Below are 26,685 nucleotides of genomic sequence, written 5' to 3'. Positions count from 1 at the left end.
ACTAACTACCAAAAACATTTTCACCCAGCTCTACCCATCAGATCCTAATTTTTTTTGCAATATTTCACCTATGGGGCCTAGGCCATTTGCCAGTGTCTGTTTCAGACCTTAATGGTTGGGTTGTGTCGCAGTGTGGTTTAGACAGCACTGCACTGTTGTCCATCCTGATATTTTTTACATAGATTTGCCAGAAGATGCAGTGCTGAGACTTTTTGGAGAATATTTCTTTACCTTCTGTAAGATGTCTGGCTACGATCGAATGCTACGGACTTTGGGAGGAAATCTAACTGAATTTATTGAGAATCTAGATGCCCTTCATAGTTACCTTGCCTTGTCCTACCAGGTACGCTCTTCTTTCTGTGGGTGTAAATTAAAGAGGTTCTAATTACTGGCAATTTTTCTAGCTCTGTGTTTTATGGAAGAAAGCCTCTCCCTGTTACCCTCCTCCTGTAAGAAGATCAGGAATCCTCCCTACCCATCCATATTCTGTTAGGGTATGTCTACACTACCACCCTAGTTCGAACTAGGGTGGTTAATGTAGTCATTCGAAGTTGCAAATGAAGCCCAGGATTTAAATATCCCGGGCTTCATTTGCATCTTGTCGGGCGCCGCCATTTTTAAATCCCTGTTAGTGCGGACTCCATGCCCGCAGCTACACGCAGCATGGAGTAGGTAGTCCGAATTAGGATCTCTAATTCGAACTACCGGTACACCTCGTCTGGCTCTTTCAAACACTGGAGATATTCCACAGAGATTTCAACAACCTACACCCCACCATCAACCTCAGCCTGGACCATTCTACACGAGAGATCCACTTCCTGGACACCACAGTACAAATCAACAATGGAAAATTAGACACCACTCTCTACAGAAAACCCACCGACTCATACAGTTACCTACATGCTTCCAGCTCCCATCCAGAACACACCACATGATCCATCATCTATAGCCAAGCCCTTCGATACAACCGCATCTGCTCTAATCCCACTGACAGAGACCAGAAGCTTCAGGATCTCTACCAAGCATTTATAAACCTCAACTACCCACCCGGAGAAATAAAAAAGCAAATTGAAAGAGCCAGACGAATACCTAGAAACCATCTACTTCAAGACAGACCCAAGAAAACCAACAATAGAACACCACTTGTCATCACCTACAACCCCCAACTTAAACCTGTCCAACACATTATCAATAAACTACAGCCTATACTGGAACAGGATACCATACTCCAAGAGGCTCTGGGAGACAGACCCATAATCTCCTATAGACAACCACCTAACCTCAAGATGATTCTTACCAACAACCACAGGACATACCACACTAATACCAACCCTGGTACCTTCCCTTGCAACAAACCCCGTTGCCAGCTTTGTCCACATATTCATTCTGCTGATACCATTATTGGACCTAACCAAGTGAGTTATAAGATCAAGAACACATATTCCTGCGCATCCAGAAATATAATTTATGCTATAATGTGCCGAAAGTGTCCGTCTGCTATGTACATTGGACAAACATCTCAGACACTTTGCCAAAGGATTAATGCCCACAAAATAGATATCAGACAAGATCACAAAGAAAAAACAGTTTCTTGCCATTTTAACCAGAAAGGACACTCTCTCAATGACTTAGCCACCTGCATTGTGCTACAAAGACCTTTTACATCTGCACTTGAAAGGGAATCCTCTGAACTGTCATTCATGTTAAAATTCGACACTCTCCGAGAAGGAATGAACAAACACTCAAACTATCTTACCCATTACCAAGATAGCTTCCCCAATTATCACCTCTAATACCATTAGCTCACAAACATCCCACTCTCCCCACCTCTAATATCATCAATTCACAGACACTTACCTTCCTTCCTTTCCCCCCCCCCTGCATCCCCCTCCTGTTCTGAAATGTGATTTGTCCTTTTCATGTGTGTTCATTTTTTTTAATTGTATCCTTTGGTATATATGGTTGTGACTATTTTCTTCCACTATTTGATCTGAGGAAGTGGGTCTGGCCCACGAAAGCTCATCATCTAATAAACCATCTTGTTAGTCTTTAAAGTGCTACATTGTCCTGCATTTTCTTGTAGTCTATGTGGCGTTCCCAAAGCTTGCCCCTCCCCTTTGCAACAACACTGGGAAAGGAGCGTGCTTCGATGTGTTGGTAGAATTTGCCTCTAAATACAAGTTTGCAGGTAAGAGTGGAAGAGTTCAAAATATTCTGTGGCCACTTCTGGTTCTTGTGTTCACTAAAATGGCCTGGCAATGATGGAACCTGCCAAACCCACCCCAGAGTTCTATGAACAAATACTCAGTGGAAAAACCAAAAATTCCTCCAGCCAAGATGATCCAATCACAGATGTCCTAGTCCATCAGGTTAGAATTATTTTCAAGCTGGTTTTCAGTTTGCTGGTATATCATTATGTCTTTGAGCAACTGATATACTCATGGGCCAGTCCCTCAGTGGTGTAAATCAGTGGTGTAAATCACTATGTAGGCCATGTGACTACACAGGTGAACTGGGTTCTCTTATCTCCTTACTCAGGAAATGAATGCACCATCATTTCGTGTGGAAAAGAGGGCAGATGGGGCAATGTTACTTCACTACTATTCTGACAGGAGAGGCCTGTGTCATATAGTCCCAGGTAAAATCAATATTCTCTCATTAGTCCATAGTTTGCTTTCAGATGCCAGTCACCCAGGGCTCCTTGGGACGTCAGCACCTTCAGTTCTCTCCTTCAAGCCCATGTTCAGCTTAGCTTCTCCATCTCTCTGCTCCTCTTTCTTTCCCCTTTCTGAAAATTTAGCTGCTTTATGCTTTTCTCCATCTGCACTTTCCTCTTCTCCTCCTTGAAGCCCTTTTTTAAGACACACTTCTTCCATAAGGCCTTTGATTGTTAGTATGCCCTACAATGAACCACTAACAAAAGGACGCTGGAATATTTAATTTAAAAGAGAGTTAAGCAAAAATGGCGGGACTTATTGGACAAGTGTTAAATTCCATCAGTCACTTTGTTTTCCATATTACTTGAGCAGAACATTGTCTGTCGAGATTACAAACAAGATGATGTTCCAAAAATTTACAGAGCACCTTACACTGTTGGGACATGTTGTAGAATTACCTGGTCCAACATCAGATACAGCTGTGCCTTAGTTTCCTCTCAGCAACTGGATAGTTAACATGGTTTAGTCTGCTGGCCAAATTACAAGGTTTTCAACAGGGAGACAAAAAAAAAGTCAAAAACGAGGTGGGAGTGAATGGACAAATCTTTGCCCTTTCCAAGCTAAATAGTCTTTCACTTAGGAACTGCCTTAGTCTCCTCTCTTGCTACAGAGGAGTGTTTCCCATCTTCTTTGGAGCCCCAGCCTGGGACCACTAAATAAGAGCAACTGCATACACCAGAACTCAGCTCAACAATTCATCTAAGGCCATTTTCCCCTTGTTCTCACCTAACCTTGAAATTTTAATCATTCAGTGCAAAACATATACACAGTCCAATGTATCCCTCCCTGAAGCCCCTCTTCGGGCTTCCCCAAAAGCCTTTTCAACCCAGAGAACCACCCCAGACCAGATCTTTTCTTTTCCCTTACTAAACAAAGAAATTGCTTAATACAACCCTGCTCCATGTCCCAGATGCTGTTATGTTCAGCCTGAAGTCACATGGTTCCCTTAATTATGGGCTGAACCAGGGCCTGCCTTAAAGAGCCAGCATATCCAATGTCAGTGCTCAATAAATAATAATAAGAAAACATGTCAGTGCTGAGCCTTAGCTTCTGAATTCAAATGGAGCAGCTTCCTTTCCAGTCTGCTGCTTTAGCAGATAATCTTCAAGGTAAGATGATGGATCCATATTCGGCTGCTTAATAGAGACAGAGGAGGTGGTGCTGGGGCATCAAGCAGGTTTTTTTTGCATTCATAACTGATGCAGCAAGCCCAGAGGTGAAGGGCTATGAACTGCCAAGCAGGGGTGGCAGGACTATGAATTTTCAAGCCTAGAGATGCCAGTACCGAGTGTAAGGGTCCACGGGATAATAGTTCTGATTAGATGAGTATGTGAAAAAGACAAGCCAGGTATAGACACAGAATAGAGACAGATTATGAAGCAAAAAGCAAGAAAGACAAGGAACAGCCTGTAAGCAGGGTTCATGACTCTGGAAAAAGCCAGAGAAAAAATGTTAAGATCTAGTGTTAGCTAGCGATGGTCGGGGCTTTGAGCTAAGACACTATTCTCTTTTGTTTCTGGTTCATCCTGCATTTGAAAGAGCAGACCCTTGCCCATTGCTTGTAAATAAATGAGTTTGCATCAAAGAAAATACCAGACTCCATCATCAGTTTCTGCACTTTGAGTAGGTGGCTGGTTAGAGAAAGCTCATCAGAGCCTTATGATGTTTCTCCTCACAGAAGGGTGAACGAGTTTGAGGGGTGACAGTTCTATGAGCTGAAGAATTCCCTGAGAGATCCCTGTCAGGATACCTTTTCAGAGCAGCTGTGGGGCTCCCTTCCTCTCATGGAGGGAAATTGATGGGGGCCCCAGAGGTAGTTGTGAAGGTCTTTAGGCTTGATCTATGTGCAAAGTTGCACTGGTTTAATTGAAGGCATGATTTTAAACTGAATTAAACCAGAGCAAATGCTTTCATGAATATACTTACTTTGATTTAAAACTGGTTTATAACCAGTTTAGAGTGCATGGGTAAATTTAGAAACACCTCTTCAGCTAAAACAGTGAAATTTGTGCGCCTAGGCAACAGGAGGCACTGGATCTTGTGAAGTGTGTACGTCCTAGGGCCCCTAACTCTTCAAGAGACAGTAGTTTTTAAAGGGCAGTGTTGTTTCCATATGCGGGAATCAAAATGGCATGTGTGTTTACTATAGGTTGAAAACTCTACTCCGGCACTCTCTGGTCCAGCATGATTTTAATAAGACAGATATCACTTACCAAGTCTCCCACGGTCCCATAAAGTTTGTTTACACTCACCAGTCCTGGCTCTCAGGGTTCTGTGCTGTTATTTAGCTCTAATTTACCCCTAAATGTCTTCTACAAGCCCAGTAAGCAGCAGAAGTGTTGGTAATGCTGCTAGACAATATTGACCTCCCACAGTTCGGCAGACTCTCTGGTTTGGCATTGGTCAGGTCTTGAGGGTGCTGGACTAGAGAGGTTCAACCTGTAGTTTGGGTGTGCAGCTTTGTTAACTTAATAACATCCAAATTGGGGTCACACATCTGGTACGAAGCTAGTACTAGGATGGGTACTCTGTAAATATCACAGAGAAATCTGACTAGCATCTTACACAGAGGTTGGCAATAATTTTTGGAGGGGGGCTACTTCAATTTTGGTAGTGGTCGCAGGCTGGCCCTGGAAAGGGTGAGGCCTTAGGTGGAAGGGGAGTGCCCCGGTGAGAGGAGGGGGGGGAGACTTTTCGTGCTTCCCCATGGAGTGGGCGAGCACACAAGGTCTCTCACTCCCACCCAGCTGAGTACACGATGCCGAGAGGGAACCACCAGCCATTCTGAACAGCTGGCAGTTCCCTCTGGTGCCATGTGCCCCTGGCGGGGATAGGAGACTTTGTGAGTTCCCCCATCCCGTCTCAATTGCCCTGGAGACTTGGGGGTGGCAGGGCAGGCAGGATCACATGGCTTGGAGGGAAAGGAGCTAACACCAATAGGTCACCATATAAATCCATTATTTCTTCTGATTCAGGTATCATAGGTTCTGTTGCCAGAGACTTCTTCAATAGTGAAGTGACAATGGAAATTCTGACTCAACGTGAAGAAAAAGAGCACACTGGGAAAAAGGAGCATGTGATATTTCTTGTTCTGCAGAAGGCTGAAAGGCCAAAGAGAATAACCAGAAAGACAACAAATCTGAAAAGTGGAGACTCCCACAAAGATAACGAGGTGCAATAAATCATTTATGGAAATGAGGGTTTACTTACAGTTTTCTGTGCTTGCCTGGCTTCTCTTAATGTACAAGAGATGTTTTAAGAAAAAACAATCCACACAATCTCCCTTTAAGTTTAGAGCTGGATTGATGGATGGTGAGTCTGATTCTATCTTGTACCTTGCTGCTATATAAAATGAAGACAAAGTGGGTGTGGTTTACATACGATAGTGATCTATAAAACCATGACTGGTGTGGAAAAAGTGAATGGAAAAGTTATTCACATATTCCTACAATATAAGAATTAGGGATCACCAAATGAAATTAATAGGCAGCAGGTTTAAAACAAACAAAAGGAAGTTTATCTTCACTCAGCGCACAGTCAACCTATGGAACTCCTTGCCAGAGGATGTGGTGAAGACCAAGACTTTAACAGGGTTCAAAAATAGATTATTGGAGGTTAGGTCTATCAATGGCTATTAGCCAGGATGGGTAGGAATGGTGTCCCTAGCCTCTGTCTGGATATGGGTGACAGGAGAGGGATCACATGAAGATTACCCTGTTGTGTTCTCTCCCTCTGGGGCATCTGGTATTGGCCACTCTCGGAAGACAGGATATTGGGCTGGGTGGACTGTTGGTCTGACACAGTATGACCATTCTTATGCTCATACAGGGTATAAGGTCTACACAAAGGGCCTTAAAAGCTCTGGATAAGTCATAGGTTAGAGTTTGCACCAGAGACTGAATAATCAATTATAGACATCTTAATAATTAAAAATTATGCAATATACTGTACAGAATGAACCTCTCTAGTCCAACACTCTCTGGTCCGGCAACATCCATGATCTGGCATGATTTTGGTTTGCTGGATGTCCACTTATCATGGGTGTGGCCAAGTTTCCCATGGTCCCATAGTTTGTTTACAGCCACCAGTTCTGGCTCTCAATGCTCTGTGCTGTTATTTAGCTCTAATTTACCCTTAAATGTCTTTTAAGAGCCCAGTAACCAGTGGAAGTGTTGGTAATGCTGCTAGACCATATTGACTTCCCATAGTTTGGCAAATTCTCCAGTCAGGTCCTGAGGGTGCTGGACTAGAGAGGTTCAACCTTTATTTGAGAAAGAGCACATAATCACATAGTTAAACAGCGCATTATCATGCCTAAGCATAATGAAGCAAAGTGAAGGTTATCCATGCAAGCTTAGCGTTAACATTTCCTGTCTTTTAAGTGCTTAACATTTCATCCTTAAGGCTGTCTTAATGTAGTGTGTTAAAATGGACCATCTGTATGAATTGTTCACACACAAACATTCTCCTCTCTTTGGCTGCTGCTCTCCATAAGGCACTAGACACAGCTTTTCAAAAAGCGAAGGGGAACTATTTTACTCTATCGTGCTGCCCAGAAAAGAAATCCCATTGGGATATTGTGAGAAGCGTTGTGAAATTTGGGAAAGGTGAGTGCACTAACCTCCGTTACAGTGATCATAATGAGATATGGGGCTCAGCTGTGCAGACAAATGGACAGCGTCCCTGGAGGATGGCAGCCTGTTGGATATAAATACTGTAGGCAGTAAAACAGTCCAGATGATATCATTGATTTATGTAGGGATAGCAGAGTTTGGACTTGGTGAGAAGTTTTCTTGTTTAAATATGATCAGACCATAATTTACAATTACTTTATTCACTCCAGACCCTTTTCTTCATTTCCATTGATGAAGCTTGATGCCTAAGTCTCTATTCTCATTGTGAGGCCTTTGTGATGTTTTCTTCCCCATTTAGAATTATTTAAAAAAATATTATAGTGCAATGAGACCAGCCATTCAGCCATAGAGGCTGGAGCTAGGCTACCTCACACTTTGGCTTGAAGTGGTTTTCATTAAATACAGTGTTTGTTTGGTGTGGTGGTTCTCAGTACAGTAATCTTCCGATAATCCGGCACCTTTGGGACCCAGGGGGTGCCGGATTATCAGATATGCCGGACTATCGGAAGGGGGAGCTATGAGGGGTCTGGGTGGGGGGGTGCCACCCCAGACCCTTCATAGCCCCCCCTTCCAATAGTCCGGCTCTGCCCCAAGCGTCCCTGATTCAGCCGCTGCTGAAACTGACCAGCAGCGGCTGAATCGGAGACGCCTGGGGCAGAGCAGCTGGAGTGCTGCCGGGTTGGTCGGGGTAATGCCGACCCTTGGCACTGCGAGACCAACCAGGCAGCACCCCAGCTGCTCTTGGGGACGCCTGGGGCAGAGCAGTTGGAGTGCTGCTGGGTTAGTCCTGCAGCGCCGCTCCTTGGCGCTACTGGATCAACCCGGCAGCACCCCAGCTGCTCTGCCTCAGGCGTCCCCAAGTCAGACGTTGCTGATACTGATCAGCAGCTGACTCCAGGAAGCCCAAAGCAGAGCTGCTCTGCCCCGGGCTTCCTGGAGTCAGCTCTTGGTCAATTTCAGCAGCGGCTGACTTGGGGCCGTCTGGGGCAGAGCAGCTGGGCTGCTGCTGGGTTGGTCCCGCACCGCCGCTCCTCGGCACTACTGGATCAACCCGGCAGCACCCCAGCTTCTCTGCCCCAGGCATCCCCAAGTCATTCGCTGCTGAAATTGACCAAGAGCTGACTCCAGGAAGCCTAAGGCAGAGCAGCTCTGCCCCGGGCTTCCCGGAATCAGCCGCTGGTCAATTTCAGCAGCGGCTGAATCGGGGACGCCTGGGGTGCTGCCGGGTTGGTCCCGCAACCCCTAGGGGCAGTGCTAGGGGACCTACCCTGCAGCGCCCCAGCTGCTCTGCCTCCGGCTTCCCCCCGATTCAGCCGCTGGTCAGTTTTAGCAGCGGCTGAATAGGGGAAGCTGGAGGCAGAGCAGCTCCAATGGTCCGGCTGCGGAGCACTTCCGGGTTCCTGATGGTGCCAGACCATCAGGAGTGCCGGACCGTCAGATGCCAGACCAATGGAGTTTTACTGTACCTACATTATACAAATTGTTCCAGCACCCCTGCACTCACAAGATTGATAGAAGCAAGCAAAGGCTTTCACTCACAGGTGTTTTTGTGGCCAATGTGACAAGCCTGGATCCCAGACTATCTTCCCAGTGGAAATGGCCACATCACACCACCACCAGCACAACCTTGCAGGCAGACTCTGAAGAGAAGCCAAGGACTGGAACGAGCAAGAAGAATTAATTCTCTTCCCAGTTTAGCAGTGGTTCCAGGCAGTCCGCTTTGAGATATTGTTGTGTAGATCAGTGTTTCTCAGCCTTTTTTTATAAAGCACCCCTTTAAAAAAATGTCTAAGTACCCCCAGTACTTATAGTTTTCAGACACATAATTTTTTTTCTACTGTTGCAACACATTTGTTTAAACAACTTAATCCTAGCTGGGCAGGCGATTAAATTTTTGGGTGTAAAAAGTACCAAAATAAAATGCTGTAAAACTTAAAACAAAAATTCAGTTTTCTCCAAATTTCAGTTGTGTTGACATACCCTCCCACCTCAGACTTCTCTCGAATACCTCTAAGGATTGAGAAACACTGGAGTAGATTATTTTTTTGTTGCCATGCTATACTCTTTCTGTGGACTGCATTCTTGAGGACCGTGAATAGGGCACTTGCCAGCATGTCCAAATTCATATAGAATGAAAGCATTGTGAATTAATTTAATGAGTATGGCAGGGAGACAGTAATACAGCTTTAGCCAGGCATAACATGGGTAAGGACTGTGCTTGCTCTGCATATACCACTCTGCCAGTGCACTTCTCTTCTGGGCTGAGATACACTGATGCTCTAGTCTAGCTGCTCTCATAAGTCAAGCCAGCTAACTGTGTAGCAGTTTTTAAAATGTGCATAGCTGGTAACCAGGATGAAACTACCCATCTTGTTCTCCTTTATAAACCAAGTCAGGATTTGAAGAGGGGAAAGACTAACATGCTAACCTGCTTCTTCCACCTTCCTTTTCCTCCTCCCTCCCCCCATTCCCAGCTATGCTGTGGTTATACTTGTTTGGGAGAAGCTGTGTGGTTACAATTTGAGCTCTTCTACCAACAACTAGAAAAACAAGCCATTATTCACACATCACCTACAGGATCATAAGCACCCCATCCAGTTACTGTTGCTACCAGCCGGCCAAACGCACTGTTGACAATGATTCTCTGTGCTATCCAAAAGGTTTGTTATGGGGAAAATGTATAAAAAATGACAGAAGTAGCCTGTAGCATTACACAGTGCAGCTTTGTATGGCAAATGTAGTTACTTATCTTACTGTGGGCAAGGGCCTATTCTGTCAACATTTTCTTCAAACTCTATTTCTTAATATATGGCCCATAAACACGGCTGCTGGGCAGAAACTTGGATTTGAGGTGAGTTTTCAGTGTGATAGCTCCTTTTATTTTTAATTTGGGAAATGAAAATCCATTTGGCCATATATACGTGACTGCAAGGCAGTGAAGAAGCCCAAGCAACACACTTAGACACACAGCTCTCCTGCTCCAGAGAGAGTTCTTACGTTTTTAGTCAAAGAAAACAGAGCACACCAGACAGTTTGGCCTACAGTTTGCAAGATAGTTAGATTCCTAATTTCCACTGTTATCAATGGGTATTAAGTGTAAGTACCTTTGAGGGTCTTTCTGCCTAGATGCCAGGACTTGCTTTTTCTCAGAATGTCTCTTTCTCCTCACGGTACAGATGCTTTTTTGTTTTTTGCCTGGAGCACCTGTGGTAAGACTGTTGCCAAGGTCTCTGCAGCTGCAAGGGACAAGGTTAGGTTTCTGCTTATAGTCACAGGGACTAAGTAATGCAGATTAGCCTATTTCAAGTGATATTAAAAATGTCATCATTAAATTGCACTTCTCTTCATATAAAAATAGATTAGAGGTGGTCAAAAGATCATTGACCTTTTTATGAAAAAATGGCTTTTTGATCAAAAAGATTGTGAAAATACACATATTCTTTGTTTTTGTTAGAAAAAAATCCACAATAAACTGATGAAAACTAAAAGTAGGTTTTTGTCAAAGTTTTTCATGAAAAGTAAAGATGCATCTTTCACCAAGGATACTGCAGTAAATGATGAACAGAACTTGTACCAGGGTTGAGCTTCAGCTCCTCTAGACTTGACAGGTCATGGATCTGGCCCTCATGGGATTGTTGTGTCAGTTATGAATGTAAGAAAACTGCTTGATCCCCACCACCTCTCATTACAATGTAAGCACTGCCTCTGAGTGGGAGATTTCCAAAGGCAGAAAGGACATTTATGATCCCAACTCCTGTTAAAATTCCATGGAATTTTGGTGCCCTGATTCCATTAGTGCCTTTGAAAATCTGCCTCTCATTCCTTATGGAATTTTTGTTTGTTTGTTTTTTCCAGGGAACTTGTCACTTGCTTTTGTCCCAGTTTATCCAAGGAGGCTTTGGGTGGAAGAGAGAACATTCTGCAATGCTTTTCCTTTCCACATCGTGTTTGATGAAGAAGTAAGACAACTTCCATAATCTGAAGCTTGTAGTTAAAGATGTTATGGCACTGAAAATCTAAGAGCTGGATTCTCGGCTGCCATGAATTTCATAGAAGCTGGAGCTAGACTGATATACAGCAGCAGAGGATCTGGCCTTAATTGTTCTGTCTCATGACTTATGTTGGAAATGAAGGAACATCACATTTTGTCTTGATATTTGCAGGTGCATAACAGAAATTAGAATTGATAAGTACCTGCTATCTTAGCATTCCCATTGGGCGATGGTACTTCAGGTCTGTGTGTCTGGTAGCCACTATTAATCCTAAATCTCTGTGGTGGGCTCAGCTGTGCTGTTGCTGCCTGCCTCCCCGTTAACTGTGCAAGAAGTACTACTTAAACTGGGCTAAATACTGCTTTAGTTACATCATTTTACACCACTAAAATCAGTGGGATTTCACAGGTTCCACTGCGAGCAATCCAAACTCATTTGTAGGCCCAGACATATAGCCTTTGTCCTATCCCCAGGAGCTGTGGAAATGCTAGAACTTCACATTTTTTGAGCTGACCCCCTCACCTTGAGTCCTGCCAGACTATGGCTAAATCTCTCTCCCCTCCTTGAACTCTCAAAGTTAGTTTCTTTTGGGGAGGGCTAGAAGGGTGGGGTTGGCTTTTTCATTTATCCTCAGACGCATGCTAGAAGCTTCGATTCTAAGGCTATGTCTACACTGCAGGCTTCTTGTGCAAGAACTTTTTGCAGAAGAGATCTTCCGCAAAAAGTTCTTGTGCAAGAGCATGTCCACACTGCCATGTGCTTTTGTGCAAGAATATCCATAGGAGTGTGGACGCTCTCTTGCACAAGAAAGCTCTGATGTTCCCGTCCACACTAGCCTTTTTGTGCAAGAACTCTTGTGCAAAAAGACTTATTCCTCATGGGGAGAGGAATAACTCTTGCACAAAAAGCCCTCTCTTCTGACAGATTTACTGTAAACTTTCTTGCGCAAGAACAGGCTTGTAATGTGGACGCTCTGCAAGTTTTTGCACAAGAACGGCCATTCTTGTGCAAGAAGCCTGCAGTATAGACATAGCCTAAATGTCTGATCCCCAATGCTACCCTGAATACACTTTCTTGAGCTATCAAAGCAGTAGCCCATGGTCTCAGACTAATGAGAAGCTGGACACATGTTTACTCAATCCAAAATTAAACAGGTTTTAAATTACCCTCTCCCTTCCACACCCTCAAACAGATGTATTGTAGCATGACATTCCTTTATTTTGAAGGTGTTTTTAATTCTAACTCAGGTTTATGATTTTCCTTACTGTCCTTAGCTAAGAATCAAGCAGGCGGGTGTGAACATTCAAAAGTTTGTGCCAGGACTACGACGACCAGGGAGCAGAGTAGATAAATACTTCAGTGTCATCCATCCAAAAGTTACCTTCACCATTTTCACCATAAGGAAATTTATCAACAGTCAATTTGTCCTCAAAGTACATAGAAAAATGTTGCCCAACTCCTGGAGAAACCAACCCATGCTGAAACTCCGAGGTACTAACTAATGTCTGCTTTTTACTGCTGCCTAGTGTGACAGACCGGGCCGTATCTGGGCACAGCTGAGGGCATCCGCTCAGGGCAAATTGCTCAAATCCGGGGCTCCTTACAGCCCCCAGACTGGTGACCTCTCCAAACAGGCCACAAACCAGTCTCACAGAGCACTTCAGCTGCCTGCCTGAAGCCTCACGAGCAAAACCCCTCTGACACCCCAGCAATATCCGTGCCCCAGATGGCCCTGGGCCTCATACACAGGTGGGGGGTCCTAGCACCCAATCCCACCTACCCCGAACAAGTCCTGTCCAGTTCCAAGAAACCAGTCACAGATCCCTGGTCAATTTACCCTCTGGATCTTACCCACAAATCACGCTGGGTCAATCCTTTAGAATCTATATCTAAAGGTTTATTATCACAATAAAGAAAAGCATGAGAGTAAGGTTGCTAAAGAATCATACATTACATGCATCGAAACTCCCAGTCCTCGATGCAGGCTCTAGCAGAGATGTTACAACTGCTGGTTTAAAAGTTCTTGTTGCACATCCTAGCATCAGGATGGGTTCACAGGTCTTCCGGGCTCTTCGATCCCTGCAATGCTGCCTCTGGGATGAAGTGCTGAGCTGAGAACAAAATGGTATCGACCACATGGCCTCTTTATACCTCCTTCCTGGCCTCTTCTTGTATGCAGCCAGTCACCTGGCCCTCAGCCTCTCTCTGCTGGCAGCTCTTAGGTCTCTGCCCTCATGCTTTAGGTGTGTCCTTGGCCCATCGAGTGCCATTGTCCCACAGGGCCTCACTAATCACCCTGTTCATAGCAATGCTCAACCACATTTAGAGAAATATTCAGCTTTCACACAGATTACAGATTCCTACCTACACACACAGACATTATACACTCACATAAATAGCGTACACAGGATCAGCAAACAATAAGCTCCCATTCAATACCCCACATGCCCCCCTTTTATACCATTTTCTGGGGCCAACACCCCCATGTAGGGGTGCAGCAGCGATCTGGCTGCTTCCCTCAAATTCCAGTAATGTGACACCTAGTTAATGGGGGGATACCCTGGCAGAGAGGAGCAACTGAAAAACTCGGAGGTTGAATTTTCTGAACTATAATTTTACTTTAGAAAAATTGGGTGAATTGTCCTTCAACTAATTACTAGACAGCATGGCTTACCAAACTGGTCATAAAGTGGAACAAGCTTGAGGCTCACTGAGTATCCTAATCAATCTCCCAGTCACAGTTGTGTGACATTTCTAAGGCAATATGCAAGGCTAGGACTTTTGTAACCACTGAGCACTGGCTTAACTCTACTCCCACTGAAATCAATGGGAGTTTTACCACAGAGAGTGAGATTTTTGAAAATCTTGCCTCTAATGCTTATTTACAGCTAGGGTGGCTCCTTGTTTCTAGAAATGTATACTGGCACTGAGGCTCATATTTCCATGAAGATCCTGGACACCTGTAAAAAATCACTGGCAAAAAAAAAAAAAAAAAAAAGATCCATGTCACAAGCCTGCCCTCCATGGATCACCAGCTGGTGCTGTGCAAACCACTAGTGTTCCACAGTCCATGGCTCATGAACCACTCAGCTAAAGGTCACAATAATTAGAGTATTTTGGGGGGTATATTCTTTTGTTTCTTTTTGCATCATGCTCAACCATTGAATAGTCCACACACACATACTGTGCAAGCAGCCTCTTATGTTGATGTATAAAAGTGCCAGTTATTTTAGGATTTCCCCCAAACTGTCCCAGTGTGTTGTGGAAAGTAATACTATTTAATGTAGATGAATTGTTTGTTAACTTTTATCATAGATTCATGTGGTGATTGGAAAAGCATCCAGGCAGGGAATATGTAGGGTAGTAAGTCCAAGTGTGTTGGCACTGACACATGCCTTTATATTTAAAGGTCAAATGATCTGGATGGAATCCCTACAGTGCATGATGTACCTGTGTTCACCAAAGCTCCGCAGTTTAGAGGAGTTGGAGGAAAGAAAAATGCACATTTCCGACATGGCACAACATGACACAACAAGGGACCTCATTCTCCTGAACCAGCAGCGTCTGGCCGAGATGGAGCTGTCCAACCAGCTAGAGCGAAAGAAGGAAGAGCTCAGGATCCTTTCAAAGAACTTGGAGGCTGAAAAGAAGAAAACAGAAACCTTACTGTATGCCATGCTGCCAAAACATGTAGCCAATCTGCTCAAAGAGGGAAAAAAGGTGGAAGCAGGTAGAGGAATTTCACTATCATTCAATACTTCAGGTTCAACTAGAATGGCTGGCCTTAACTTTTCAGTAGCCTTTTATAATTAGAGTGTTCTATGGGCATCCCCTTCCCTTGTCATTGAAGAAGATGATGCAGGTGATATGACCACTTCCATTATTTTGCAATAGAGATAAAATTGTACAGTTCTTAAAGGGTGAATACTCTGCCACCAATCAATAGCAGGGCTGGTTTCATGCGATGGTATGATGTACACGTGTGGAGTATATGTTTTCTTGATATTTCTGGTAATTACTGAAAGAAGAAAGGTTCATTTCATAAGCCCCATCCAACAAAACACTTAAGCAGGTGGTCAGACATTTGTTTGAGCAAAACATATTTGCCCACGCAAATCAAATAGCTTCCTAACACAGCCCTTAACTTCTGGCAACTACATGCACACATTTAGTCTGTGCCTTTAAAGCTGAGCATCAGAACTTGACTACACAAAACTGTGAATCTGATTTAGAGTCACTTACACTCTTCGTTGAAAAATGGATATAAAAGACATTACAGGGCTACTGCTGCACTCTTAACGGGAGAGGTTATTCATAAACACTGGCATATTTGCATTACTTTATACAAGTGTGTTATAAGAAAAGGAGCAGTGAATCTTATTTAAAAACAAATCTAAGGGTGCGTCTACACTGTACCCTAACTCAAAATCAGCTATGCAATTTGAGCTACGCAAATTGTGTATCTTATTTTGATGCTATTTCAAAATAGCTTATTTCATAGTTTGGCGCTGTCTATACAGCACCAAATTTTGAAATAAAGCGCTATTCCAAAATGTCCCTTACTCCTCATAGAATGTCCCTTACTCCTCACAGGGACATCCTAATAGTGAGCCTGAAATAACAGGCTTGTTGTGAAGACACGTGGGATAGCTATTTTGGGATACTTCAGTATTCCGAAATAGCATTGCAGTGTAGATATAGCCTTAGAGATTAGAAGAATGTTGCAAACAGATATAAGATATTGTCAAAATGTGGCCAGCTATGACAGTATACTTTAAATATGAAAATATTCCAGATGTGATTTCAGTGAAATCTACCCAAGTCAGGTGCCCACATGGCATGGAAATTCAATGCCATTTGAGCATCTTAAGTTCTGCGTCGTAGGCCTGATCTGAAGTCAATTGGAGTTTTTCTGATGACTTCCATGTACTTTGTCTCAAACTAGTCAATAGGGTTTTGTTTGGCAGTTTACAGAAATCTACTGTCAACTTTTATTACTGATGTAGTCAAATAACAATAGATGCTTTTCTAAAGAACTATGCATCTCATATCTGATTTCTCCCTCAGGGGAATTTAATTCCTGCACGATACTCTTCAGTGATATAGTGACATTCACAAATATCTGCTCAGCCTGTGAGCCTATCCAAATCGTTCACATGCTGAATTCAATGTATTCAAAGTTTGATCGATTAACCAGTGTCCATGATGTTTATAAAGTAAGTGCTTCTATTGCTTGTGTTCTTTTTAAACAGTGCTTTTCTCTATGGCACTCCTCCCCCACCCATTCGTAATGCCAAAGAGGAGCTAAAATGGAGAAGAATGGCTATTATCATACCTCACAACTTGACTTATTTTCAAACTTCTGAGATGAAAATTTTGGGGAGGATCATCCCTATTTTTCCCACTGTGAAGATTCCGGAACTCAGAGTTTGTCTCTGGAGCATTTACAAAGTATATAAAACTAATAAAAATATTTCATCTAGAGCTAGGCCCTATATTCATCCCCGTTCTGTGACATGATGGATAAATTCAACCCCTAGTTACTACAATGTGAGTGTAAGGCACTCTTCACCTTACAGTATAGGACATTTTGCCATAAAGCCCAGTGAGGTTAACAGGAGTCTATTGACTTCAATGGGCTTTGAATGAAGTCCTTAAAGACATATTTTCCTGTTTCTCAGGTTGAAACAATAGGTGATGCATACATGGTAGTTGGAGGGGTCCCAGTGCCTACTACCAATCATGCCAAAAGAGTGGCCAATTTTGCATTGGGTATGAGAACTGCTGCCCGAGAGGTGATGAACCCAATCACTGGAGAACCTATTCAGGTACGAAACAGGTGAACTCTGATACAAAGTACTTCACTTATGTGTTTGGCTGAATCACAGTCTACGTGTACGAGTAGCTTTAAGAAAGAATATAAGACCTACACTGTGTTTGACAGTGTCTGGCTCAGTAGGGTCCTGGTCTGAGAGTGGGACTCTGAAGTGCTATTAATACGAACAATACATGGTCATAATAAATTTATGTACTTTGCTGAATTTGGGCTGTAGGCCTCAGTTCTGCATGGTGTTGACCAGTGTTCCCTGTAAGCTGAGTGCTTGGGTGGCCACCCAGGATTCATGTCTTGCCCAGCTAATTAGCAGAATGACCAGTCAGCAAGCCTGAGTTTCTCCTGGTGATGCACATTCACACATGCCTCAGTGCACATAACAAAATTTATTCTACATGTAGATGGAAAAAATTAGTGGGAACACTGGTGTTGAGCACTAATCTAGAATCTAGGAAAACATTTAAGAGCATTTATCAGCTTGCAGGAGCAAGTCCATTGGGATCTGCTGTATCTTTATTGGCGTCTGTGTCTGTATGTAATTAGCAAGTCAGTTAATGGCTCCTGAACAAGAACAAAAGTAGCTGACCCTGATTTATTCCAATCTTTCCTCTCCTCTGTATGAGCTGCTTAACAGAGAGCAGAGGTATGGCTCTTTTCCCTGTTAGTTGAGACAGTATAAGCCATTTTATAAATCTTTATGGCACAACTATAAAAATGCAGTGTGAATTTCTACAAAAAAGACCACTACCAATCCAGAGGTGGGAATAGTGTTGTAGAGAGAACATTGCAGGGTATCTTCTATAACCAGCTTTCATTTGTATTTTATGGCAATAATTTATGGTAAAGCAATGAGATAATACCAGCTTACAGAGCACAAAGCTAAGTTTGGGTAGAATGAATTATAAACGTCATAGGCATAGAGGTACGGTTTATTCTGTGACACTGATGTAACTTCCATTGGGCAATCAATGGGCTACTGGCCAGAGGTGAAATCTAGCCTTTTGCATGGGATGAAATTCACCCTACCTGAGCTTTGTGCATCTCTTCTCTGGAGCAAGAGTGCTCAGGTTTGCTTTCTTGTTTCTGGTTTTACAGATCACAAATGTTCTGAAGAAACTACACCTTTTACTTTAATTTCTGGTTATATCCCTATGAATATATTATCAATATGATATTAATGGCAATAGTATCAGTTTAATGGCCACATGGCACATTCACATTTTATTTAGTAAGATGAAAGACATAGATTAGTTCTAGTGTGAAGAGATGCCAATTTTCCACTGAAATCAACAGCAGTTGTGCACACTTCTTCCCTGGGAGGAATGTGTTCCCGCTATCCGTGCAAGCTGGCAGGGCCAGAAATAGAAGTGTGATATACTGAGAACACCAGAAGATGCAGCCACTCATCCTTCCATTTCATTGTTTGCTGAATTGTAACATCAGCCCCATTTTCTGGAAACTTGTAAGAATTTTTAAAACTTGCTGAAGTTCAAAAAAGCAGAGTTTCCAAAATATACTACGTGTTGTCTTTGGTGGTCTTTCTAGAACCCAAGCTGCAACTTAGTTCCCAGAACAGGGAAGAAACTGCTCAGTACTAGCCCATGGAGTGGTGGATGGGGATGGGTGGCTGACATCTTGCTGATGATCACAATGAACAGCCAATACAATTTTCAAAATGCCATGTTGGGTTTATATTGACAGATCAGAGTTGGGATTCACACAGGACCAGTTTTGGCCGGAGTGGTTGGTGAGAAGATGCCCAGATATTGCTTGTTTGGAGATACTGTCAACACAGCTTCTCGGATGGAAAGTCACGGACTTCCTAATAAAATCCATCTCAGCCCAACAGCATTCAGGTAGTGTCAAAAGAGTAAATAATAGTGAGATCCAAAACAGCCCAGAGGTCTTTTCCTCATTCTCTTCTGCTTACAGGGGTGGGGAGCCTAAGGCCCAGGGGCCAGAAGCAGCCCCTGGCTTGCCTGGATCTGGCCACCAAGGCTCAGGGGACCCCTCAGCATTGGGGAGCCCACGCTGGCACTCTGCAGGGCTGGAGCACACAAAATCTACTAGGCTGTCCACTCCCCCAGGGTCTGGTGTGTGAGAGGAATGTGGGGAGTGTCTTTCTGCTTCTTAGTAAGGGGCATGTCAGTGAAGGTTTTGATTTTTGTTTGTTTTTTGCTTTTCACTTGTGTGGCTGATTTTTCTGTGGATCAGTAGCTCCTGACCCCCAAAAGGTTCCCCATCCCTGCCAGCATTAGCAACAAACAGTTTCCTTCTTGGATGACAGCCAATGTAGGCACAGAGCACCAACTCCACTTAGTTCACAGTTCTTATCTATCTGGAAACATGAATGATAAAGTTTCACTTTCACACTTGCAATGCTAATAGTCTCAAAACAATTCACTAAGAGGGATACACTTTAAATCTGAGTGCCTAAACTGTGACTCAAACATGCTCCTGCTCAAGCAATATCCACATCAAGTGCCTATTTACAATCACTTTGCACCAATAGGGTTTGATTGTGGCACACAGGCACAGCTCTGCAATGACAGGGTCAAAAAAATGAGGTCCCCAACTAGGAGCTTCTGTAACCACACTGCCCCTCAGAGCAATAAGTAACTTACACAAATAATGTCTTAACACGGCAACACTTCCTGCCCCAAAATAATAAATTATCCTACCTTGCGTTGCTTCCCTGTTGCTAAACTTCCCTGTTGCATTGCTAAACTCCTGTTGTATTTGATGGCAGTTCTGCCAGATTAAAAGCTGCAGGACTGGGTGGACACATAAAATACGTTTTTATAGACTATAACAATTCAGGCTACTCTTCTCCATGGCCATCAGAATTTTTGTGTATCAATCTTTTACAACTTCATATGCAATCCAACAAGAAATCAACAACAATTTGTGGGTTGAAGACATTTGCTTATTTTTATGTAACAAAAGAAAGATGCTATCAAATAGGCTAAACATCCAGGACAAAATAACTCAAGTTTGGGAGCTCAGCATCACAGGGGAATGTTTAACTCTGCATTCCTGATACAAGTTTGTGCGGGACTTCTAATTCAATATAGAACATTGGAAACTCTCATGATGAACATTCTGAATTTTAAAGACTGAAAACATTTCATCCTGCCAATAATTACTATAAAGACCAGTTATAACTAGAAATGAAACTTTATACAAATTACATTGTCTTAACTAAACAGAACTGATCCATATAAAGTATATTCTCAAGAACTCACTTGCTAACTTTACAGACCAGACTGTGTTCGCAGGACTTGCACTGAGAAAAGATACTTACTTGTGAAGTGAGCACAGTTGATTTTGAGCCATAAGCATGGAACCTCTCATTTTTTTCAATGTCACTTTTCTGTATTTAATTGTACATTTTGTTTACAGGGAACTTTGCCCACCATTGCCAAAGATGCAACTGAAGACAAATTGGTTAGGTCTCAATCATTGATGGATAGGCAATGGATGGGTGGGCTGCTAACCATAGGTGGAAGTCAGGTGTGGTTTCCTGGGGCAGTGTTTCTCAACCAGTGGTATATGTATGCGAGAGAAGTCTGGGGGGTACCTCAACACAAGTGAAATTTGGAAAAAAATGTTCAGGATTTTGCCCTGCAAAGGGTATTGGGGAAGGGGCGGCAGCACGTGCCTGTCAAATTGAACATTTAGAACTGCGCACCCAGACACTAACAGACACACTGTGCATGCGCCTTAGCACCTGGAGGGAAAAGTAGGTGCCTGCAGTGGCGGCGCCTGTAAGACCCAGGGCAGTTCCAAGTTGGGGGGCAGATTTGGGCAGGAAGAAAAAAAAATGACTTCCATGGCTACCTCTCCTAGTTAATTTCCTCTCCGGCAGCCTCCCCAGGGTGCTCCAGTGGGGAAGACAGCTGAACCTGGAGACATACATTACCCTCACCCCCGCCAGCAGCTCAGTACAATGCATCCCCATCGCCCCTTCCCCATGGCACTGCAGAGAGGAGCTAAAAGGTGATGAAGCAGCACAATAAGCTTTGCTCCAAAGAACTCCTCCTCCCTACCCGCATCAGTGGCATAGTGAAAGGGGGATGGAGAAGCAGTTGCCCCCGGGCACCATACTTTGGGGTGGGAGCGCACAGTCTCACGCAGCGAGTCTGGTGCTGGTGGGCCACTTGCTCCCTGCAGACAAGCCACCGAGGCAGGGCTGAGTGGCGGGAGTGGGCACTTCAAAGGTAGGGTTACCATAAGTCCGGTGCCTGGCTCTGGGAGAGGAGGGGCATTGGGTGAGAGCAGGGGAGGGGGGAGCTGGGGGTGCCTGGCTCTGGTGAAAGGGTGGGTGCGCAGGAACGGGTTGGGGGGGGGGGGGGAGGCTGGGGTTGCCTAGCTCTGAGGAAAGGGTGGTTGCATTGGGTTAGAGCAGGGGCGGGTGGGGATGCCTGGCTCTGGGTTACTTATTTTTTTTAAAAGGGGTACTTTTTTTTTTTTTTTTTTTTTTAAGTTGAGAAATACTGTCCTGGGATGTAGCAGGCTGCCTAGACACTACACATTGCAGGATTGGGGCTTGAATACCATTGTGTTCTGAGAAATGTCTTGATTAAGTTTGAACAGTCACGTAACATTTAAACAAGCCCTATTTTGTTCTGTACTTTCCCAGAGTAAACAGTCTTTACAGAAGAATTTCTAAGTTTGACCCTTATTGGGAATACTCACGTGCATAAAGTTTAAGCATGTGCATATTTTCAGAACAGGGGTCTAAGCTTGATGCTTCTATGTAAAGGCTAGGTGAAAGTACAACCTCTAGAAGCTGTTCACATGAAATATAACTGCTCATTGAAACGTCAGTGAGACTAGTCATGTATGTAAAGATAAACATGTGCAAAAGTGACCACTGGTCAGAAACTTAGCCTTCAGGCCAACCCTAATTAGAACAATTAACTTGTGCTTTGATTGCTTTGTTCTGTTTACAAAAACAGAACTATATAAAAAAAGCATCCAACCCAACAAATGTTGCTCTGCAAAATATTCCATTCATCTTTCTTGCTCCAAATTCCAGCCTAGACTTTGTCCTAAAGGTTGTTCCACATTTTCCATTGTGCAGAGCTCTACACAATCAAGGCTTTGAAATAATTGAAAGGGGAGAAATTGAGGTGAAAGGCAAAGGAAAAATGACCACTTATATTTTGAGGCGGAATCTCTATGCAACTGAGAATGAAATCATGGGGAGAACAGAAAAGCAGCACGTCAGACACATGGATGAGATGGGTGAGCTAAGAGAAATTTTCTACTCCATATATTGGCCAAATTGGTCAGTCTATAACAAAGGATAAATGGACATAAGTCAGATATCAGGAATGGTAACACACATAAACCTGTAGGGGAACATTTTAACCTGCCTGAGCACTCATTTATGGATTTAAAATTAGCCATTCTTCTACAATGGATTTTCACAAGAGAGTGAGGCATTGACCTTCATATGCAAATTTGACAGTTTCCCGCAGGCTTAACAAAGACTAACTGGATGACCCATCATAAATCCAGTTTTCCTTACATTCAACATGCTATTGACATCAAAAGCTGAGTATGGGATACTTCCAGCCTACTCAATTAGTCTCATTAGCACCTGCACTATTATTGACAGGTACATTTGATTTTTCTTCTCCCTTCTTTTTCTGTTATAATTTTGATAGCCCCCTCTTTTTTCTCCATTCAAGTTCATCTGAAGAAGAGGGTTTTGCCCATGAAACCTCATGATACTATATATATATATATATTAGTCTCTAATGTGTCACAGGACTACTCATTGTTTTTAAAGTTAAAGACTAACATGGCTACCACTCTGAGACATTTCCTAATCCATACAAAGGATGTAAAGTGATATTTCTCTTTATCCACATAAAGCTCATATGTTAAAAAGAATACCTCTTGCCTCATACATTAAACAGACATTGCATAGTTATATCCTTGCCTTAAGTTTGAAATCTAAGCACTCAAACTATTTTCTAAAACAGCATCTCAAATAGAGTTTGCAGTTCCACTGATTTCAATGACTGTTTTGGGGCTTAGTATCTCTTTTGCTCAGAGCAAGCAATGTTTTCTAGGGAGTGGCTTTAAATTGACAATATACATGTGAGTAAATTACAATTATTTGTAAAGAAATGTAATGGATATTGTCTTTGTATTCTTGAAAATTGTATTATAACCAGTCCAATTCAACTAAAAAACAAATAATCCACATTTTCTTCACATCTTTATTCTGAAGAAACCCTCTCAAAAATTCAATGAATTACATCATTTTAGCCAAATATATTTTTGGGGCCTGCTAATGACCACGTCATTATTTGTTTCTGTGCTACATTAGCTATTGTGCTACTAAAATCACGAAAAACAAAAAACATGATGAAGATACTATGAAAGTGGGCACCCTACTTTGGTCCAGAAGCCAAACTCTTTGCATATTTATTTGCTCACATGTCACCTGATATAGCTTTAGACCAGTGCCTTATTTAGCCTGTAAAATATTGACTGATGGAGAATGTCAATGACCAAAAAGTGAATAAATCAATCCAACTTCACATCTAACAAGGTGAAAAACCAAATTGTTTTTGATAAGAACGAATTATTTTGAACTTCAGGAACTTGAAAACAATCACAGATTTAAGGCATCCTCCAAGATGTGTGCAACCATTGGTCAGCACATGACAAAAAACAGAGACTATACATGCTATACATGCTGGGGATACTATACTATGGATCAGAATACAGACACACACACACCTGTGTGCCTAATTTGCACGTCAGTGTGGTAACTGCACACACAAATTCAGCCAGCCCATTGCTCAGACCTTTTCTAGTGAACACAGGTGAGTTTCTGGTTTTCAAAAATGTAACCCAGAAAGTTTTCACACTTCCAGGCTTTTGTTTAAAAGCTCTTCTTCCCATAAACGCCTAATGCAGACAGCGCACATTGTCACATGTGTGGTCTCCTTCCTCCCCCTTTCTGCAGAGGCAGATGCTCTGGGAAATCTAGCCAGCAAGACTATTGCTGTTATGAAGTATGCTGACAGCCAGCAGCTGCTCACCAGCAGCAGCCTTGCATATGGTGAGTACATCAAGGATTTGTTTCAAAATACTCCTACTACTTTATTTCACATAAGGACAGGGGAAGATGATCCAAAACAGTCTGCTAAATGTCATGTTTCATCTGCTTACCATGGTAATTAGTGACTTAGCCCGTGTCCAAACTAAGAATTTCAGCTTTTTGTATTGAGGCAGCTACCTCACTGAAAGCCCCTCGTGAGATGCACTGGTTCAATTCACCTTTACTTGCAACTGGAGTAAAACTGCACCAGTGCAGATTGTAGCTTATAGTCACTTTGCTTGTCTACACTAGGGGTTTGTAAGTGTGCAGTGATTGTCCACCAATGTTGTGTCCTGGGCAATTCACTATTGTAAACAAAACCTTTGAAAATCTAGGCATAAATATGGCTGGGTCATTGACTGGCCTACACAAGGCAAACAATCATGATTTATAGTTTATGCAAGGTTTAAAACACAATTCTTTTTTAAACCAACCCAGATCATCACAGGGCTTGAGGAGTATCAAGCTATGTTAAAGCATGTTCTATTCCAATTCCAACCTAAAGCAGCTTCAGTGACCTGATTTGACCTTATTCACTATGCCTGGCCAATCAGTAAAAGCGGCGAGGAGTCCTGTGGCACCTTATAGACTAACTGAAGTGTAGGAGCATAAGCTTTCGTGGGCAAAGACCCACTTCGTCAGATGCATGCATCTTTGCCCACGAAAGCTTATGCTCCTACACTTCAGTTAGTCTATAAGGTGCCACAGGACTCCTCGCCGCTTTTGCAGATTCAGACTAACACGGCTACCCCTCTGATACTTGGCCAATCAGTGTTATAATTTTTTTTCTACAGCTTTGTTCATACCCCCATGATGCTAAAGTATAGCAGCTGAAGCAGTCACAGACTTCGTGAAGACAGAGACCGTCAGCTGTCCCATTATTGGGGATGTCTCTAATCATCAATACAGCTTTTAGTGATGCCATGCTAATTTACCTTACACCCACTAGCTTCATAAGCATTTGCATTTCAGCATTCTCACTTTGAAAAGCAAGAGAATTTTTCCTTCCACAGGGAGCTTTATGAATCTCTTTGTTTTCTCCTCATTTCAACCCACCAATTCTTTTTCTGAGCCATGAAGTCCTCCACTAAGGAAGGATTCCACTGCTGTTATCAGAGTTACGGGGAAAATGCTTCCATGTCATAGTGGCAGTCTGCCGTATAAAACCTTATAATAGGATACACTAGCAGGCACCAGATTCCTAGAACATAACTACCACTTTTTAACTGCTGGAAGAGTGGTTGTTGAGTGGTAAATGCATGCCTTGGGAACTTTACCCTCTCCCAGCTCCCTTTTATCCTATGCTCTCCTGCTAGCCACATCATGCTCATTTCCTATCTCCAGATATGTTCCATTTGTATCTCATTTCCCCATCAATTTGTTGAGCAGGTTTCTAGCACACTTTGTCTTAGAAATGTTACCTCTTGTTGCTTTTGTTACATAGAAGCACAGAATTTGATATGTCAAGTGAAGATAGAAGTTCAGAAACAAAATAGCAGCTCTGTCAGATAAAGCAGAACTGAATGCGTCAGCTCTGCCTGTGAGAGTATCTGCTCTCATGGGACAAAGCCAGAGTCTAAGAAAGGGTATGAGCAATTTTGTCAGTGTTTCCTCCTGGGATGGCTAAAAAGCTAGTTCTGTTCACAGCGGGGTGGGGGTGAGGAGTCCTTGGCGAATTCACTTTTTTTAACACCTCTTTTTGTTCTGACTTGTTATCTGTCAGAAGCTGAAGCCAGTCTGTGTAATGGAGAGAGTACAAAGGATGATGTGGAACAGCAGCTTTCAGATCAAACAAGGACACAGCACTTCAGAGTCGGCAATGCACATTCTAGTTTGTGTGTTTTGTTGTAATAAAAGGAAAATAAGGAACAATAAAATTCATAACATTTGTTTTTAAGGAATATAATGAAAGATAATAAATTTTCATTCCTGATTTTAAACAATCCAATACTGTATAATAAGAAAGATGAATCAATGTCTTTGCTTTCAAGAGAAACAGATGAGCTTTTGTTCCTTATTAAAATGTAAAGGAATACTATATGAGTTCTCCCCCGCCAGCTCTTAGTATAAAATATATTACCTGGGATACAGCAAATGCAGCAAGAGTTGTGGTTGCCTGGCTTAAAAATAAGAATGAGTAGCTAATTCAGTCAACCAGTATTTTGCATACAAACAAGTACCATGTAGTTTGACAGAATTTATAAGCTACCTGAATACTTACAGAAATTAATCCTATGCATTAGCCTAAAGGCAGAGAAGATACTGATCCAGACTTCTTTGGTTCCAGTATTGAAATTATGTTAAAATGGAATCTCAGGGATTCAGAGCCCCAGTAAAAATTGGTGCACATTACATTCTGGCTAAGTATCTGTGATCGTGTCTA

At 42.8% G+C, this 26,685-nt stretch overlaps 1 protein-coding gene across 1 annotated transcript; it reads left to right on the top strand.

Moving 5' to 3' along the window:
• The first annotated feature begins 241 nt into the window (after nucleotides 1–241).
• On the top strand, nucleotides 242–26,153 carry LOC102452749 (guanylate cyclase soluble subunit beta-2-like). Its single transcript, XM_075919786.1, has 13 exons — nucleotides 242–343; nucleotides 2,104–2,188; nucleotides 5,615–5,889; nucleotides 7,213–7,324; nucleotides 11,207–11,310; nucleotides 12,618–12,834; nucleotides 14,753–15,073; nucleotides 16,411–16,559; nucleotides 17,025–17,171; nucleotides 18,878–19,032; nucleotides 22,263–22,426; nucleotides 24,168–24,263; nucleotides 26,026–26,153. Exons 1-13 carry the CDS (start codon nucleotides 242–244, stop codon nucleotides 26,151–26,153), a joined length of 2,055 nt encoding a protein of 684 aa, XP_075775901.1.
• Nucleotides 26,154–26,685: the final 532 nt, after the last annotated feature.

This window comes from Pelodiscus sinensis, chromosome 1 (assembly GCF_049634645.1).
Source record: "Pelodiscus sinensis isolate JC-2024 chromosome 1, ASM4963464v1, whole genome shotgun sequence".
Lineage (NCBI taxonomy): Eukaryota > Metazoa > Chordata > Testudines > Trionychidae > Pelodiscus > Pelodiscus sinensis.
This window is presented reverse-complemented; position numbering and strand designations above follow the sequence as displayed.